Here is a 19735-nt window from a genome sequence, read left to right as displayed (position 1 = left end):
TTTTTGAAGGGCAAACCCACGAACGAGTGTAAGTGACGAGCGTGACGTGGGCATGGTTAAAAGCCCACAATACTTACAACAGGTCAAAGCGCTTGCACGCTTTACGTAAAAAGGAGTATGAATAATGAGCTACAGTGAGTGCAATGTTTGAAGACTAGTGTGAGAAAAGGTCTGCTATAGAAGATACTGTTTAATGGCTGCTCTAGGAGCTCATAAGATTAGAATACAGAAATTAAAGTACAGAGGTGCAGGTGTCTTTCTTGTAATAAGAGTGCCATTTCAGGTCTGGCACAGGACCAGAGATAAAGGGTTTCTGCAGAAACTGTGGGGGCACAGTCTTGGCTGCAAGGGATGAGGCATAGATGTAATTGCCTTAGAAAGTCAATCTAAAGGCAAAAGTAAATTTGCAATGCGAACAATATAAATGATGGGAGAAACACTTCACATTTCAAATCATCACAGTCAGGATCATATCATGAGGGCATGGTGAAGTAGAGCACAGATACTATGGCGGACACCACTGAGGTATATAGTTTGCATTAGTACAATGTGTCCCTTACTAAGACAATCAGTTCTTATGCAAGTTTGTTCTCCTCTTTTCTCACCCCACAAATCACCCCATAGTAATATTTTAGGTTACCTCTCTTCAACGCCAGAGAGTTTTCCAAATACTCCTTTTCAGTCACGTCCTGTCCATCAATCTTCAGCTCCAAGGTGAAGTCGCGCACCACCCAGACGAAGTTTGGGAAGAAACGGGAAAACTGACTTTCATCCTCGAAGTCATCATCTGCTTGATCTGCGCTCCCTGTGGACTTCACTTTAATGAGGTCTGTGAGCTCGGACACAAAGCTGGTCAAAGTGTTAGGGACTAAACGGAGTCTTACATATTTTGCGTGAACCTAGCTGGAGGCAATGGAGCGCTGCAGTAAAGAAATGGACCACATTTTGAAAACCCTGTGGCATTCGCTTTAATGAGGGCTGTGGGCCTGGAAACAAGGTTAGTCATGGAGCTATGGAATGTATGAAGTAAAGAAGTGGAAAGAGGTTGCAGTTCTCTATGTAATGAGGTCTGTGAACTTGGATGCCGAGTTGGTAAGGGTGTAAGAGGACATACGAAGGAATGAAATGGATGAGGGCGAGACTACCCCTTGCTCTTCACATACATAAAGACTGAGGGGTCAAACGCAAAACTTGCTGGACTGGTAGGAAAATATCAAAGGATGACATGACAAAGCTGGAAGTACCCCTGAAAAAAGAGAGATCTTGTTTAGCTTCATCATGTAATCTGCAGTGGCTATGTTTTCTTGACATAACTAATGTATTAGTCAAAAGCCCTTGCCTCACAGCAGAGAAAGGGAACATACTTTGCACCACAAATGTGAATTTTTAAAAAATTGACATGTTTATAGAAGCTTAGTCCTTGTGTGCACACACGCACACATATATGTGTGTGTGTGTTAATATTTATATTATATTTATATATATATATATAAATATAACTGAAGGCTGCTTCCTCTGAATTTCTCAGTTTCTCATAACTTGCACATGTCTGCTAGAGAACTGCTACATGAGGCCAGGTGATCCTAAACATGGATTAAAAAATAGATGAGTATCATTCCACCTTCAGAGAACCCATCTCCTTGAAAAGCTCCTCTTCCCGGTGGAATACAAGGAACCCTATGGAGAAGTAGTAATGGTAATAAACGTAACATGTCCTGGAAGAGCCAATGAGGATAGAGATGTGTAGAACTTATACAGAAGAGGTTAAAGTGGAGGACCAGATACAATGTGATTGCAAAGTGTGCAGTGACTGGCCCAACGCAGAAAGGCATCAATTTCTCTCCCCTTGATCCCTCCCCCAGTCCCCAGAGCACGCACAGATGTAAGGATACTGCAGCTGCTCCAGTGCATACTGGTTGATGGTGCCCATACTGTTGTAGACGAAGGTACTGCTCAGCAGGACGGCCAGTGCGAAGATCCAGGAGTCATTCTTCGAATCACCCTTGAAAATGTACAACATTTTTATGAGTTGGGTAAGTGAGGCAAGTTTGGCAAACTTGTAAGCGTAAATGATTATACGTCTATCCCCATAACTGCTTTCAAACTAGAGGAGAGTATGCACTGACACAGCTAGGGCTGCAAGGGATGGCTACAACCCTATGTTCTGGTCACATTCTCCCAATCTTACCTTCTCCACGTCTCCCAGCCCTTCTGTGTCGAGCAGCACCAAGGTGTGGTTGGGTTTCTGTGGGTGAGGAACACACCACATCCAGATACCTTTGGTGTGAGACTGGATGGTGGATCCTAGTGCAAATCCTAGAAAAAAATACAGCAGGTTTGTGTAAGGAAGGAAGACACTGCACCTAAAGCAAGATGTTACCTCAGGCTCATTTGTGGGGTTTACAACAACGTGCAATTGAGACCTCACCTTTCTGCTGTCCTGCCAGCTTGTTCATGAGGAAGGACTTGCCTGTGCGGTAGAGCCCCACAACGGACACCACCACTACAGGCTGATTAATGCCTTTGAGAATATCTAGGGCACGTGGGTTCACATGCAACTGGCAATTGGCGCTGTTGTCGATGAGACAGATGGGTGCGTCCATGTGCATCATGGAGGCCATTTTATATCAGTGAGATTAACCTGGGTTAAAAGAAATGGAATAGGAGAAATAGTGAGAGACCAGAAGTTTACAATCCTCAAGGCACCTTACTTTTAAGGTAAAACATCAGATTAAATAGAAATCTGGATTATGTGGAGATGATTTTGGGATGATTTGCAATGAGCAGGAAAGTATTAAACAGAAAATATTTTATTGTGACTGCAGCCTCTCGAACATATGGACAAGTTTAGTGGTGTAGAGGGAGTGGGGTCTGGTTGAAAACAAGTCAGGCATGACAGTAAAGTGAGTTCGAACATGTCAAAGGGACAATTCTGGAGAACACCTAGAACACTGCTCTTCCAGATCATGTTGATAACTACTGATGTTTAGAGACATAGGTCCTTATTACAAGTTTGGACTGCCAATACGACGTTTGGGGGAGGCGGCTGCCAAGGCGGCAGCCTCCCCATCACCGTATTACAAACTCTCCCCTGGGCTGGCTGGTAGACACAGTGCAGCAGAATTAGCTTCGGCTCTCTGTGCTTACACTCAGGGTGTGCTGACGGGGGGCCCTGCACTGCCTTTCCGCTGGCCTTTTCATGCCCAGATCCCTGGCATGGAAAGTCAGACAGAAAAGCAAGTCATAATCAGCATGGCAGTGCTGAAATCGGCAGAGCCGTGGTTGACCACGACCTGCACCGCCGCCAACCTGTCGGGATCCATGATCCTGGCAGTGGTAGTAATGTGCTTGCGGTCGGTCTACCAAGGTTGCAGCGGCCTGACCACCATGGACAAGTTCATGGATGGCCGTACTCGTAATCAGGCCCATCGTTTTTTGTCTCTACCCAAGTAAGATTAGCTGTGAATCTTTGAACTTCTAGAAACTCTGCAAACCTAGAGCCTTTTGTGAGGAAGCTGGCTAAAGGTCAATAACCTCATTTAGATTTCTTGCTTGTAAGTTTGTTTCCAATGCTACCATGCTCAAAGAAGCAACTTGTGTATAATTTTATTAATTGTGTGCTTATCTAGACAAATGAGTCTTACAAGCCTTTCTAGTAATACAATTTGTATTTCATTGTATACATGACTGGCTCTAAAAATCCGGTAGGGCTGGAGTGCACTCAGTCACATATCTGCTAAGTGCCCTCACATCAAGTGCTATACTGTCTTTATTCATTTATGGCTTATTATATTCTGCTACTGAAGCTTATATTGGTTATTAAAGGCCTTGGACCAGAGTTTAATGATGGAGGGAGTAATGGTTGAGTTCAGTCATTAGCTCCCTTACCCTGTGAATAACAGTATTTTCAGATTACATATGTACACCCACCGCAGTCCGCTTCAGTGTCAGGGGTGGTTGGCCAGACCTCTACTTTTAAACGTTCTCATTTTATAGTTTCCCTTTCATTTCTTTGCTTCTCCTCTATATTTTAATTTTTTTAACCAAATACTACAGCTCTCCAGACAGTGCTAACGGGTCACTTGCTTGCCGTTCATTTTGTCTGCAGTGTACCGCATCCCACAAGACTACTTCATCTAAACCAGGAGACCAGTACGGAATGCTGTTGTCCATAGTGTATAATTGTTTTACCATTCCAAGATGGCCAACACATTGGTCCTAAAGGTGACAGCCATAATTGAACTTTAAAATTACAAGAGTATTTACTAAATCTTTTCAAAACGGACACCCTCTACTATATTTATTTTCATTGCTGCAAGCATACGTCTGCCATGTTTAGACAGCAGTACCTTTTCTTTTTCTACTTGTATTCTTTTATTTTATCCTGCATATCTTGTTGAGTTTGTGTGTTATTGCGGTTGTGTCGGACACTGAATGTAAGAACGAGTCAGCGGTTGCAGGAATGCAAAGATGAGTGACAGAGTGCATGTATGACGACTTATTGGGTGCCTAATCCCATCAATGACAAAAGGCACTTTCTCTCATAAACCATACTTATTGGCACTTACAAAGTCTTTTAATGAGTGCACTCTCAAAAATGAGTTATAGTGTTTGCATATGAGAATATATGAGAATATATCAAGGCATGCTGCTGGGCACAATGAGGCATAATCGTCAGATTTTGAGATGCAATCACACTTGGGTATGAAAATTCAGTAAAAGTCCCATCTTGGTTGCAAAAACTTGACAGGTGGATAGATCCTTGGGTAGATCAAGGTGTGAAAATTCACTAAAGGTCCGGTGAGTGTGATTTTCACAACCAGAGAGATCAGGTCACATCCTGACTACACTAGGCATTCCATGCTATATATTGGAGCCATGGCGGCGGAATTACTATAGCACCCCCTGGCACTGAGCGAACTAATTTGTATGTGGATGTGCTCCTTGTGAAAGAGCAGCATGCCGTAACTCAGTGAATTCATCCAATGGCTAAAATGTGGTGACGCGTTGCCCCTTGGTTCATGCTAGACTGTATTGGAGAAAAATATGTGCCAACTGCTCAAGGTGCAACACTACTCCCATACAGAGAAGGAAGTTATTGCCAGGGGAGGGAAGACATTTTCATCTCTACCTTGAAGACCAACCCTTCCCAAAGGCCACAGTCCACAAGCTCCTAATTCTGCTATTTGAGGGATCATCTGCCACGCCTCAACAAAGAATCGAGAAATAGAAACTCCAACTCTAGGCGTATTCTTTATTAGTGATATACCGCCCAGGCTTAAGAAACCTTGCTGAATTTTCTAGCAAGGCACTCAAGAACTTTAACCACACAAGAGACGGAAGAAGCCTGGGTACCAGGAGCATATATGCCTGGTCCTTCATAGGCCAAGACCGAAATCAATATCCCTCGAAAAAATAACTAGAGAGACATCAGAAGACGAGTGTCTGATACTCGCCATATCTGCAATACACCTGGACAATTTTGTAGAGATCGAAAAAACTATGTCCGTTCGTATGATGGCCGCACAGTCTCACCTCAAATGTTTACACTGCATTCAACAAGAACTGACATCCACCTCAGAAGGGTGTCTCAACAGGGGTACGTGACTATTCATACCTCTCCAAGTAATCCAAAATGATGTGCAGCTAGCCCATGTGGGACATGAGTGGATTGTAAGAGCGAATTCATGTCTGTGCTCCAAAGTATGGTCCTTGGATCCGGAGCAACTGGTGGATGAAACAGTTGGCGCTTACTTCCAATGCCAGACCACGAACCTTCATGATTCACCGGCACCTACCATCACTCAGGTAACTTCTTGTCATCCCTGGGTACAGGTCAGCACAGACTCTGGCTCCCTCCTGGATGAGCGCCACATGCTGGTTGTAATATATGACTACTCAAAGTATCCCAAGGTGGAAATCATTGAGTCCACCACAGCAGAGCGTGTGACCACAAAACTAAACAAAACAATGGCAACGCATGACAGCATTCAGGAATTGAGAATTGACAATGGGCCCCCATTCCAGGGAACAGAAATAGCCGAGTACTTAGCTTCCTTCAACACCAAGCACATAAAAATCACCCCCAGGGGAATGGCAAGGCCGAACGATTTAAAAAGACTTTAGCCAAGCGTTCTGTGTCTCAGACACCTCTTACCAGTGGACCCAATTCACAAAAGGACAAATTGAAATTGTACTGCTGTAGGACTTCTTTTAAGTCGGTGACAAATGCCAGATTCACAAGGATCCCAGGCACGCAGCAGGAAAACCCAAATGGTCAAAGATTTCCTGACACATTTAGCTGTGCATTTAAGCATTCAAAATTCTCACTGAGTGGAAATGTGTGCATTGGTAATTAATACACTGGAGTGCATTTGAAGAAAGTCACCCTCTCTTCCTTTTTTGCTCTTAAGTAAACATTTGCTCCCCCCTAGGTGTATCCCATCGCTATGCTCCACCCCTCTTTCCCATCACCGCATGGTCTATTCTCCTCCTTTCCACAAGGACTAAATATATGCGTTTCCAGGGTGGGAAGCTACTTACAAGAGGATAGTAAATACTTACAATCTTGCCCCTGTTTGTCTGACTTTTGCAAGGTGCCCATCTCAGAAACACTCACAAAATGTGCGAATGGTTTATATTGGCTTTCCTTACACCTTACACATGAATGATTGACCTGATAAGGATGTGAAATGTAAGGTTACTCATGCTCACTGCAGAGGGTAGTGATCCCAATAGATAGGCAAGCGACACAGGTGGAGGCGGCCTGGTGCTAGGAACACCGGATGGTCTCTGGTGGGTGGCACTCATGCAGACACATGCGTAAGGAAGCAGGGAGAGTAGGTGAGGGGGTAAAGACTGTGCCTGGAGGGTGGTGACTAAGGCAGTCATTCTGACCCTGGCGGTCAAAGACCACCAGGGCGGAGGACCGCGGGCTCCAATGGCCCGACAGGCCGGCGGTGCTCCAATGGGGATTCCGACCGCGGCGGTAAAGCCGCGGTCGGACCGGCAACACTGGCGGGCTCCCGCCAGTGTACCGCCGCCCCATAGAATCCTCCAAGGCGGCGCAGCTTGCTGCGCCGCCGAGGGGATTCCGACCTCCCCTACCGCCATCCAGATCCCGGCGGTCTGACCGCCGGGATCCGGATGGCGGTAGGGGGGGTCGCGGGGCCCCTGGGGGCCCCTGCAGTGCCCATGCCACTGGCATGGGCCCATGCCACTGGCATGGGCCGTAAGAGGGCCCCTAAATGTATTTCACTGTCTGCTGCGCAGACAGTGAAATACGCAACGGGTGCAACTGCACCCGTCGCACAGCTTCCACTCCGCCGGCTCGATTCCGAGCCGGCTTCATCGTGGAAGCCTCTTTCCCGCTGGGCTGGCGGGCGGCCTGAAGGAGACCGCCCGCCAGCCCAGCGGGAAAGTCAGAATTACCGCCGCGGTCTTTCGACCGCGGAACGGTAACCTGACGGCGGGACTTTGGCGGGCGGCCTCCGCCGCCCGCCAAGGTCAGAATGAGGGCCTAAGTGTTGTCTGTTGTGTGTGGGGGGGGCACCACTTTATGTACCCCCCACCAGCCTGTGCCCCAGAGAGTCCTCACAGACAAGGGTTTTCTCCGAGGGGCTTCACTGCACCAGGTGCAGCAGTAAGTGCTGCACACCTGGATCTTGCTCCCCCCCTGCTGGTCTCTCCCCCATGCCCCCCCGCGCTGCACAGGCAGATCACAAGGTCTGGAGCCTGGAGCAGGGAAGGTTTATTATGTTTAACTGAAGAGTTTGGTAACCAAGGTGAACAAACAAAACAAGTGCCAGGAAGAAGCCAAAGACAAGAAAACAACCCACCTTCCCCGCCCCCTGCTTCCCTGGGATGTATGGAAGTGGGGGGCCTTCTCCCACCTCACCCTTTCTTGGCAGTAGGTTTGTGGGTCTTGGTGTGTCGGGCGTAGGGGGTTACATTGGGAACGTTTGTGTACATATCTGTACAGCAAGGACTGAGGTGCTCTGATTGAAAGCCTTTCCCTAGTGAGTGGAAACGTTATGTAAATTGTCAGACTTTTATCGGTTATATAAAAACAAGCACTGGTAAAGCCATTAGGTCTTGCCAATTGGCTTTGGCAATGTATTCTAGCCATACTGTACACCAGTGTGACTGCTGTTCACTATGGATAAACGTTAGTGGGATGGAATGTCCTAGAGTAGAGTGGAGGGGAAGAGTGTCAGAGTGGATTAGAGTTCAGTGGCAGAGAGTGTTGTGGGGTGGTACAAGGTGGGGTGGATAGAGGTAGTGGGGTGGATTGGAGTGGGTGGACTGCATAGGCTGGATTGGAGAGTGGGGTGGAATAGGGAGGGCTGGATTGAGGTAGTGGGTGGTTTGGCTTGGGGTAGGGTGGGGAGGATTGCATGGAGTGGGGTGGAATGGAGCAGGTGGATTAGATTGGATTGTGGTAGGTGGATTGAGTGGGTGGTTTGGAGTGGGTTGGATTGGAGTGGTGCAGACTGGATGATTGGGGTGGATTGGATTAGGGTAGGTTGGGAGGATTGGGGTGGAGCATTAAAGGATAATTTAGGAAATTACACACAAGAAGGAAACAATGTCACTTTGCAATATTTAGAACAAGATAATCATCATCTTTCGAGAACAGCTGGCACCTACGAGCAAAACAAAACACAAGTGCAAAGAGAAAAGAGGACTTAGCAAAATAAAACAAAGTTAACCATTGAAAATAAAACTGCACTTTTGTTTGTCCTGCTGGGCACATTTTTGCCAGTCGCACTCCTTCTGTTTGCAGGGCTATAGAAGTTAAAAAGAAGTACCTCAATCGCGTCAGGAGCAGCCGACAGGCACTGATTTAGTTGAATCAACCAGTGCTTGCTCTCTGCTCCACAGAAAGGAATGGAAATGATACTTGACCTGCAGTGACCATTTACGAGGCTGTAAAGAAGAGTGCTGTGCAAGCCAACAAATGGAAAGTAACAGGCGGGCTCCAAGCCATTTTTAGGTTAAGCATAGCAGCGCACAAGCGCTGCTCTTCTGACGTGTTGGTATCTATGTGGGCTTTTAATGACGCCCACAACTTTCACCCGTGGGCTTTCAAAAAGCCTTTGTTATCATTGGTAAATGCTCTCTCTTTGTCCCTTCTTGGAGCGGTTTTGTTACCGCCTTGGGGACCGACCCTGTTACATGGATAATTGCATGTCTGCCGATATGTTTGACTGCGAGCGAACGTATTTTTTCTTTTGTGTCTCCTTCACGCTTATGGCAGCCATGGCGCTTTGAATCAACTCACTTATGTCAACTTTTTTACTTTTCATTTTTCCTTTTGTGTGTCTCCTTTGCGCTTATAGAGGTCGTGGTGCTTTGATGGACTTGCTTTATATGGCGCTTTCTACATTCCTTATTTAATGGAAAGGTACTCCGTCTACGGGCCTATGAAGGATGAAATGCTGAGTTTCACTTACTAAAATTCAGATTGCTAACCTGCACATCACAGCAGGGGTTCACCGGTGTGACGCTGACTGAGCCATCTCGCTGTCTATGAGTTGCACATAGTATGTCAGCTCCAGATCAGACTGAAACACAGGAACCCGGATGTGATTAGGACTGAACAAGGCAGCAGACTGTGCACTTATGCAACCTTTCCACATCTTGTATTTGAGGGGCTTCGGAAGCTGAATCTGCCCAGACTCGGCCATTGCCTGGTGGATGGGGAAGGTGGGATTACAACTCCGGCGTCCGGACCAATGGGATCAACGCAGCCATCCCACACCCTTGGCTAACAAGTCGGTTGCTACCCAAGTGTCAGGACAGCGGGGGGTGGCTGCTCATTCATCTAAAGCGAATGCAGAAGATCGGGGAGGACCGAGGGGGCCATTCCGTCCGACGGGCATTTGCTGTGTCCTCACACACACACAGCAGGAAATTCCCCTGCCAGGTTTAGCTCCAGGCTTGCGCCTATGAAAAGACAGCTGTTTAAATCTGTAGATCTTCCACAGCCAGTATAGCAAGAGCTGCAATGTTCGTGGGTAGCCATAGCGACTTGAAAGCAGGTGGTTATAACTCACAAACAAGAACAAAGTCCATAGTTCCTGATGAAGCAGAAAATGAAGGTTTTGATTTATTAACGCATAAACGTAGTGTGAAATAATCATGTGTGACTTTAACCGAACTAATAAAGATTGTACGGGGACAAAATGTGCCCTTAGAGTAGTTCGCCAACATTTATAAGCGTGCTTTATGTAACGTGGTGTATTAGAATTGCACTAATCCGACATAACCATAAACGTGTGCTACGATTTGCTTGTTTGAAATGCGTTAGCTTAGCATTACTTTAGCGGAGGCTTTGGCCTAGTGGCCTGGTCTCACGGTTTAGATGCTCGTATTTTTCCAATGTGCTATTAAACGTGTATTTTTGCTTGAAGCTGTACTTTTCCACAGAAACTGTTCACATGCTTATCTTAAGGTTTCGTGCCAGCCTGGCATATTTTCTCTTTACTTCAAGGTCGACTTGCAGGTGCGGACAATGGAGGCTCTGAAAGTGAACTAATTGGTATACAATGTTGCAACGTGCGTACCCATCTCCAAGGATAATGTATGCTTAAGTAAAAGCTTGAGAACTGTCGTTTTTGATTGGACAATTTGAAGCTAACCTATGAACCCTCCAATGGAGACCCTACTGGATTCGAACTGTTGTCTATAAAACCCAGGTGCACGAGGAGAAATTAGGCCATTATTGGACATCCCGCCATTTTGACTTCGTAGCTATTATGGCCCACTTTGCTGCGACGCCATTTTGAGAGACTTTGATGCTTTCTCTAATCGAGAGAAAGAGACTTTAAATGATTCTTGCCCTAGAGACTTTAACTTTGAAATGCTCTTTGCATGAAGTAGTAGATTTATTGCCGCCGTGAGGCAATTGCCCCGTCCACCCCTGCCCCTTTGCCCCATCCCATGCTGATCGAAACGGTACCCATGCTGCTCGAGAAACGGTACCTGTGAGACGAAGACTTCCTTGTATGCTGATCGTAATTGGTAAATATGAAAGGAAAATTGTAAAATTGCATTGTGTTTCTTTTAGGTAACCAACTGCTGATTTTGGTAAGATCCCTAGCTAGGAGTTTTCTAAATTAATGTTGCTAAATTGTTTTTGCATGAAGTCCCACATGCCGATGCTAATTTGAGGTTAGACGAGGATTCCATATGTCGCACGATGCAATTTGAGATCTTGTTATGCTGACTAAATGTATGCAATTAGTTCATTACAGATTATCGTATTAGTGATTTGCATTGCTATTATCGAATGCCTTGTGATTCAAATGCTACATAGATTGCACTTGTTTCGCCGTTATGGACAGCTATTAATGTTCATTTATGTTTATCATTTGGTGTTGAGACACATCTATATTGTGCTAGCTTTGTTAATATAGGGAAATAAATTCACTAACTTTGCAATAAACTGGTGTGGTTATTCCTGGCTGAAAGGTCAGGGTTCGCCGAAATGTATTCTGGATTAATTGTTAAGTGTTATGTTGATCAAGGTATTGCTTATGTTCGTTATTGATTATTGATTTGATGCAACTGATCAATATAAGAGTACGGAGAGTTCCCACTTAGTCAAAAGATTCATCGGCCTAAAGAGCGTCCGAACACAGGTAAATTATTACTACGGTTCGCTCTATCATTCCCCTTACGTGGCACTTAGATTGGCTTTATCACCAGAGCAGTATAGCTCCAGTGAGAAGTGACGCAGAGCTCTCCACACGTCCCATCACACTGCCAACCCGAGGAGGGGCTAATGTTTGAAGTTATGTTACCTAAAACTGACTGCAAAAGGCTCTCAATGAATTCTTGAAATAACGTATTTAAATAAGTGCGAGAAAAAGAGGTCGGCGCAGTGTGCAGGGCTTTCACCGTCTCAGCTGTGATAACTAAACAACAGCTCAAAATGCTTGCTTCGGACACGCAGGAGATTTATTAAAGCACCAAAAAGCCGGCAGTGATCGCTAGAATTACTTTAAAAAAAAAAAAAACGCGCCCCGCATACTCTAAAAACATACCGGGGTAACAGCTTTTGGTCCATTAATACAGAAGCACAATGATGTACCTGTGACTAATAAGGTGTTCAGCGTTTGGAAACGTCTCCCCCCCATCCCTGCCCTGGGTGCCCAACTTATACCGTTGTCTGGATCCCTAATGCTGATTTTGTTGTCATAAGGAAACACAGATCATGTGTGTGTGCCATGACATAGGCCTGTCTCTCCGATCGCAGCAGGAGGGATGTACAAAGCGCTACCCTCATAGTGGTGAAAGGCTACTGCTTTTACAAGGAGTTAAGCAATGCATGCCCCCCCCCCCCACGTGTGCTGATCAATCAGAGAGAACAAGTCCTTTTTAGGTCGGGATTGCAAGCGCTCTGGCCTGTTGTAATCTATCTGTGCGCTTTTAACCACGCCCACCGCATGCCCATCACTATCACTCGTTCATGGCCTAGCCTTTCAAAAATCCTTTATCATTGGCACATGCTTTACCTTTGTCCCTCCTTGGGGCAGTTTTGTTATCGCCTTGGCCATCGACCCTGTTACATAGATAATTGCACTTTTGCCAAAATGTTTGACTGCGAGCAAACTTCTTTTTCCTTTTGTGTCTCTCCTTCGTACTCACGCTCCTGGCGGCCCTGGTGCTTTTTATCGGCTCGCTTATGTCAACTGTTTTACTTTTCATTTTCAATTTATGTGGCAAGAAAAGTCCAGCTAATAGCTCTAACTCGAGCAAACATGAGAGCCTTTGCATTGGAAATGCTTGTTGTTAACCATACTGTCTCGCAAGCGTGACAAATGCGCTCACGCATGCACTCGCAGGCTCGTCCCTAAATAAAAGGATGCAAGTCCCTCCCCCAAACATGGCAGCATGCTTTACCTTAGAGGTGCACCTGCTCCAGCAGTGGACAATGCTCAGAGGGTTCACCCAGGGTTTTAATTTGAACAGTTCTATGGGCTGTAAGAAGGATCACAGCGGAGTCATATTGTATTGAGGGACCCCCCTCAGGAATCCCTCAGGAGCTCTCAGGTCAAGACACTATCCTGAGGGAAGCCCCTGGAGCTCCAGGCCCCACAACCCCCACACAGCAGGGGCTGCAGGGGCCTTTGTTACGCCACTGACAGCAGTGTGTGTCCCTGGGACAGCAATGCTAACAACCTTGTCCTGAAGAGCGCCTTGAGACCCTCACGGTGAATAGCTGTGCTTTACAAATACTGATTGATTGACCAGGCCCAGGTAGGCCTCCGATTGATCCAAGACCCCAAAAAAAGGCTCCCCCTACAGACCCCAGCTGAGGGGTTTAGGTTATGTTTACTCTTATTTATCAAGCTCCCTACTACAAGAGCTTCTTACCGCTGTTTTTAAAACCAATCTTGCGGCTGGCTTAACATTTGGCTCTTGGCACCCCCAGAATTGCAGTCTCAGTGCCAAGAGGTGGGGTTGCTTTTCTTGGGGACCTACAAACTGCCACAGTCTCTGTCAAATCCCCACTTTCAAATGTGTGTCCCCCTGCAGCGCCAGCTCCACAGACCACTTAGGTGTAGCACCTGTTCCAGAGCTCCGAAAGTCCCTGAAAACTTGGCTATTTGGCTGATCAACTTACCCCGTTAGCGCCTAGATACACCCACAGATGACAAGAAGTGCTCTACAAATCTACTGATTGCTTGATTGATGAGAGCCTCCACTGGTCAAAGGTAAAACTACAAGTACCAGAATGCAAAGCAAACCCAGTGGCTCTGCTGCTTAAACGTGACGTAGCAGGCGCGCATTGCAGTGTTCTGAATTATTACACGTGCCCCCACACCTGTGGCCCTGGTCCACTGAAGTCCTGGGATGCCCTCCTCCTCTCACTCCTTCCCCATTTAAAACTCTTGGGGTGCGCATACCCGCTAAGTGCCCCCATGTTATGTCTGGCTTTAATCGAGAGCAGGCTTTAAAGCCACCGGAGTAGTGCATTTTGGGATTTGTAGTTTCACTTTTAACATGTAGGTATTGGCTCAAGCAATCCAACATGCAGAGTGCTTTGGGGCGGGACTGGCCGAGCAGTCAGTCATGACGTGGGCCACTCGGCAGCCAGGAGTTACAGCGCCCTCCAGTGACACTGAAAGCCCCTGACCCTCGGTTCCTATAGGAAAAGATAAGCAGTGGAAAGGGAAGGGAAGGGAAACCTGATTAAAAAAAGAAGGCAGTGCGTTAAGAAAATGTAGCACCCCTGCACCCCAACCCCCTCTCAGAAACCACCGTCCTCCTGAGCCCGAAGCCCCGACCACCCGGGGCATGGTTGGTAGGCCTGGCTTTGGGAGGAAGTTGGGAAATTAACAACCGACATGGAGTCTGATGGACGGCAGGTGAGTGAAGGCTCGGTCCCTCCCAGGGAAGCTGCTGGTGAGTGAGGGCTGGGACCTTCCGGAGGTGACTGGGGGCTCAGCCTGGGACCCCCCCCCAGAGGTGACTGCTGGTGAGTGAGAGCTCAGCCTGGGACCCCCCCCCCCCAGAGGTGACTTCTGGTGAGTGAGGGCTCAGCCTTGGACAGTCCAGAGCTGACTGCTGGTGAGTGAGGGCTCAGCCTTGGACACCCCCCAGAGCTGACTGCTGGTGAGTGAGGGCTCAGCCCTCCTGGCGTGACTGTGAGGGCTCAACCTGGGACCCTCCGGAGGGGACTTTGAGGGCTGAGCCCGGGACCGTCCAGAGGTGACTGCTGGTGCGTGAGGGCTCTGCCTCTCCCGCGGTGACTGCTGGTGCGGGAACACTTACCCTCGGAGGCTCCCGACGTGACTCCTGCTGGGTGAGAAAACTAGTTGCGACCCTCCCGAGGTGACTGCTGGTGGGGTCCCGAAGTGACTGCTGGTGGGAGAGGGCTCTGCCTGGGACTCTCCGGGGGTGACTGCTGCTGGGTGAGGGCTCTGTCTGGGACTCTCCGGGGATGACTGCTGCTGGGTGAGGGCTCTGTCTGCGACCCTCCGGAGGTGACTGCTGGTGGGTCCCGAAGTGACTGCTGCTGGGTGAGGGCTCTGTCTGGGACCCTCCCGAGGTGACTGCTGGTGGGTCCCGAAGTGACTTCTGCTGGGAGAGGACTCTGTCTGGGACTCTCCCGAAGTGAGTGCTGCTGGGGGAGAGAGTTGCTGCTGGGAGAGGACTCTGTCTGGGACTCTCCCGAGGTGAGTGCTGCTGGGGGAGAGAGTTGCTGCTGGGAGAGGGCTCTGCCTGGGACTCTCCCGAGGTGAGTGCTGCTGGGAGAGGGCTCTGCCTGGGACTCCCCGGAGGTAACTGCTGGTGCGGGAACACTCACCCTTAGAGGCTCCAGAGGTCAGTGAGGGCTCAAGTTGGAACACCCCCAGAGTAACGGCGAGTGAGTGAGTGCCGGCCCTCTGAAGAGTGAGCACTGTGGGCGCCCTTCGTCTCTTAGACTCTGCACTCAAGTCCCTCCTCCCACCAACTCACAGTGAAAGTGAAAGTGAAAGTGGAACCGTCTAGTAATGAGATCTGCCCAAGCTCTAGAGAAAGGAAGAGTCCTCCAGGCGCTGTAAAGCCGCTATGTGACTACAGGCAGGGCCTAGACTGCTAACAGAGTGCGAGACTGCCCGAGACGGCATGAGACTGCCACAAACCTTCTGAAAGGGCAGAAAACGGTCAAACGAGGCAGCACACAGCAAGAGACTGCCAGAGAAAGACGGGAGGGGTCGGACACTGGCCGGGGGGAGGGTGGGGGGGAGCAGAGAGTGCGAGGCTAAGAGGGGAGGGGGGTTCAGCTCCAGGGCCTGGCACATGAGACCGCCATGGGAGTCAGCGATGCCCTCACGTCCTTAGTCCACGTTTGTAGGTCATCCCGTAAATGTTTTCCATTGCATTCTAGTACATGTGTCCTGTCTATTGCTTTACACACTCAGAAGTGTGAAGACTCGACACTGCGAGAGAGGACCTGTCCCTATCCGAGAAGACTCGACACTGCGAGAGAGGACCTGTCCCTATCCGAGAAGGCTTCCGGCTTTGAGAGAGTGACTGTTTGAGTGTCAGCGAAGATGTGAGACTGTCGGCGATAACATGAGAAATCCAGAGAGGGCATCGGATTGACAGATAGCGCCAGTCTCTTTTTCAGTGAGGAAGTGATTCTGCTAGAGACGGCTTGTCCCACTGTTAGAAAACCATGTCCTACCATTAGAGCGGCCTGTCCCACTATTAGAGCGGCCTGTCACAATATTAGAGTGTCCCACTATTAGAGCGGCCTGTCCCACTATTAGAGAGGCCTGTCCCACTATGAGAGCGACCTGTCCTACTGATAGAACGTCCTACCCCAACAACAGTGAAGGAGTTGCAGAGTCACCCCCACCAGCAGGACGGCGAGGTCTCCTCTCTCCATCAGGACAGTGGGGGCTGGGGCCTCCTCTTTCCATCAGGACAGTGGGGCCCTCCCTCCCCAGCAGGACAGTGAGCTCCCCTCTCTCCATTAGGACAGTGGGGCCCTCCCTCCCCAGCAGGACAGTGAGCTCCCCTCTCTCCATTAGGACAGTGGGGCCCTCCCTCCCCAGCAGGACAGGGCCCAGGACGTGGACGGGGCGCTGAAGCCCACCACCCTGCATTAGGTCTGCAGACTCAGCCATGCCTAGGTCACTTCACTGTCCGTGCGTTGCTCTTGTCAGGCCACGGGCTGCCCAGTGCCCACCTGGAACTGGTCTCCCCCAGAGCTAAGAAGCAACAAAAGACCCTCCCGGCTCCATTCAGGGGATATGTCCGAAACTAGACCCCCCCCCTCCCTCACAATCAGTTCTAAAGAGGGGGTGAAAGGGGCAACAAAGGCAGGGATAGAGGGGAGACCCCGGTGCTACCACTTAACGCGTTCGATGTAGCATATCTAACTTTAGGGGTGCCATACATCCTTGGGACCAGAGCACATGGGTTCACACCCTCTCGTGTACCCAGACACGGCGTGGGGGCTGGGTGGCCCACCCATGACAGAACACATTAACTTACAACTGGGAGACGGAGGGAAGTTAGTCCTCGGACTCCAGGTACCCTGTTACCCCACTTCTATAGCCAGCTGCCGCCAAGTTTTAGGAGGGTGGTAACAGCCTACCATGTTAAAAGGAGTACCACTTAAGGTGGAACCTATCACCAAACAGAGTCCACGTCGCGTGCGGGACTCGTGGCCAGCTCCTGTGCACAAGCAAACATCAGGCCCCAAGAAGAACTGATCGGTCAACGTCTGGTAAACAGGTGATCTTTTGGACACAGCCTGGGACTTTCGATCTTATAAGTACTTAGAACGTGCAGAGCACTTTGTTACCTGCGTTTCTCCGTTTCAAACACTTACGGTGTGGGAAACAAGGCACCAAAAACCACTGCGGTGATGTGCCGAGGATCACACGATAATGAGAGGACGGATGCGTCGTGACTAGAACCCGGTGTCCTGGTCCCTGCGGGCAGGTTACAGAGGGTGTGATCGGTACACGCGGGGGCTCGGAGCTGCGCTTCTGCCCTGGAGTCCCTGCTGTCCGACTCCCGCAGGATGAAAGGCGGAGCTGACAAGTAGCGGAGCTGGGTTCTCCCGCGGGGTGTCAGACGGGGAAATCCCACCTGGCGCAGGGATGGAGAGTCCAGGCCCTTTGCCCTGAGGGAGGCAGACAGAGGCACCCGCAGGGCGCCCCTCCCTTCAAGTTTCCTGCCCCTCCCTTCATGTTTCCTGCCCCTGGGTGAAAGGGCGGTCCGCTGAGCTCGCTGCTTTCACTTTCGAGTTGTGTTGTTTCCTGGAAAAGGAGAGACTACCGAGAAGAGAATAGGGCAGACGCGCCGAGAGGGAGAGGGAGAGGGAGGGGGACGGGGGTACAAAAAGACAGAGCAGAAAGAGAGAGGCAGAAGTTACACTCAGAGCGGTGCCGCGACAGGACAGCCCAACCAGAGAGACCCCCGCAAGCTGAGACACCAGCAGAGCCCCTCCCTGGACGAGCAGGTGAGTCTCTGCACACAGCACAGACCGGGCTTGAAGTGGGGCGGGTCCTGCCAGAACTCAGACCCGGCAATAATTAAAAACTGACGGTGAAAGGGGTCCCTGTCGCGCCCTATATTCATATCATCAACTTTACAGCCCCAAGCAGTGCTCGGTCTCTCAGCAGTGCCTGTAAACACTCCGAGTACTCCTGCTGGCGCCGAAGTCCCTGTTTATAGTTCACGTTTTACGACCGTCTGCATTGGCAGGAGTATGTATTTTTTTCAGATGTTGTGTTGGGGTAGTTTTTTCATACATCATATGGCTGGTGCACAGTTCAGGGTGTGGTTGGGTGTTTATGATGGGTCTCGAGGCAGTGGGAGTTTCTCACAGTGCCGTCAGTGGGACATCGAGGCACATCCGATCCTAGGCCTCTCTGCGGAGTGCTTAGAGGGAGGCTCATACATGTATGAGCTATGAGTCTATGGGAAAGCGTGTACAGGGGGATACACAGCTGTCGAAATAAGATTAGCGCCGGAGTGCAGGGTTTGGAGGGGGGGAGGGGGGTGGGGGGGGCTATAACAGACACCCGAAGAAGCAAGCGCGAAAGATGTTGCTGAAGAGGTAAGGGATGGCATAAGTTGCACAGACCGAGTTTCATGTTTTGGGAGAAAATGGCAGAAGTGTCTAACAAAGTGCCCTGAAGGAAGATCGGGAGTGTCCGAGGCGCTCCAAAGCCATCACTCCTCCCACGGGCTTTGCTAGTGTTTGATTCAAAATCTCATAGTTTCAAAATTAACACATTTTCAATTCGAATTATTTACTATAACATCGTTGTTACTCGTTTCTTTGACTTATTTGATGCTACTAACAAGCATTGACAAAGCCAATAGCAGTGGGGTAGAAAGTGTAATAGAGGCCCTAATGCAAATCTGGAAAGTGGGCTCCCTTGCGCAGCGGTGAGGCAGAAACAGACAGTAACATTGGGGTGCAGCCTGTTCGAAGCCATGGCCCTCAGTGGCACTGTCCCGCCTGCACCAGGGTCTCTGGTCCCTCTCACTAGTGCTCCAGGCCCAGTCCCTCTTCACTTTCTCTGACTATTGCCACATCTCGGCATTGTTCCCTGTGTATGCCCACTCGCTTCCTCGTTATCTCGCTGCGCTCGCGACATCGCAAGAGGCTGGCAGAGGGGGGTTGGTACTGGGAGAGGATGCAGGTGATACCAGGTAGAGGGCACATGCGGCTGGTGCTCGAGGAGGTAGAGGGCACATGAGATGAGGCTGGTGCTCGAGGAGGTTGCAGGTATGATGATGCCAGCTGATGCCTGGTACTGCAAGAGGGTACAAGGGGCTGATACTGGGAGAGGCTCCTGTCCTTAGTGCCCGACTGTGAGTATCTGGTATCCTGGTTTTTGATTTTGTACCCATCCTCTTGCTAATCTAGTGTGTGCAAAGGCCTAGTCCTCCCCCTGGGCACTAGTGAGGTCCTATTCTGTGACCTGGAGGGGGTGCTCCAAGCATACCCCTATTTTCCAGACAGTGGACTATTCCCTCTGTCCTGGCTTGAGCTCGTAGCAGACCGACAGCCGCAGACCATATTGTGTGAACCAATACTTATGACAGCACATTTCCCATCCGTGTCACGGGAGTGATGCTTGCTTGACCACTCGTGTAAAGTTTTGCTTCTTTGCACTTTCCTGGGTTCTTGTCCTAACTCCCCAAGTGTGTGTGTGTGTGTAGCCTGTGTGGCACATGCAGGGTGTGTCTGAGTGAACCAGAGCCACAA

General features: G+C 49.3%; 2 protein-coding genes across 9 annotated transcripts in view; one reads left to right on the top strand and one right to left on the bottom strand.

Moving 5' to 3' along the window:
- Positions 1-17674, bottom strand: part of LOC138246636 (guanylate-binding protein 1-like) — a 47924-nt gene extending 30250 nt beyond the window's left edge. The window contains exons 1-5 of one of the 3 annotated variants that reach the window (XM_069201348.1): positions 17339-17674; positions 2429-2641; positions 2189-2316; positions 1893-2002; positions 641-849 (exon numbers count right to left, since the gene is read on the bottom strand). In XM_069201348.1, coding sequence (XP_069057449.1) covers positions 641-849; positions 1893-2002; positions 2189-2316; positions 2429-2621 — 640 coding nt within the window. In that variant the 5' untranslated portion in view covers positions 2622-2641; positions 17339-17674. Of the gene's footprint in view, positions 1-640; positions 850-1892; positions 2003-2188; positions 2317-2428; positions 2642-14784; positions 15455-17338 lie in introns of those variants that run through there. The other 2 variants (XM_069201349.1, XM_069201350.1) reach the window with 2 other exon arrangements.
- LOC138246637 (guanylate-binding protein 1-like) overlaps positions 14131-19735 on the top strand; it is a 58473-nt gene continuing 52868 nt past the window's right edge. The window contains exon 1 of one of the 6 annotated variants that reach the window (XM_069201352.1): positions 14131-14378. The gene's annotated coding sequence lies outside the window, so the exon portion shown is untranslated. Of the gene's footprint in view, positions 14379-14415; positions 14489-14772; positions 14816-17741; positions 17975-19735 lie in introns of those variants that run through there. The other 5 variants (XM_069201353.1, XM_069201354.1, XM_069201351.1 and 2 more) reach the window with 5 other exon arrangements.

The sequence above is a fragment of the Pleurodeles waltl genome, chromosome 7 (assembly GCF_031143425.1).
Source record: "Pleurodeles waltl isolate 20211129_DDA chromosome 7, aPleWal1.hap1.20221129, whole genome shotgun sequence".
Taxonomy (NCBI): domain Eukaryota; kingdom Metazoa; phylum Chordata; class Amphibia; order Caudata; family Salamandridae; genus Pleurodeles; species Pleurodeles waltl.
The sequence above is the reverse complement of the archived record's forward strand: the minus strand, read 5'-3'. Positions and strand labels throughout refer to the sequence as shown.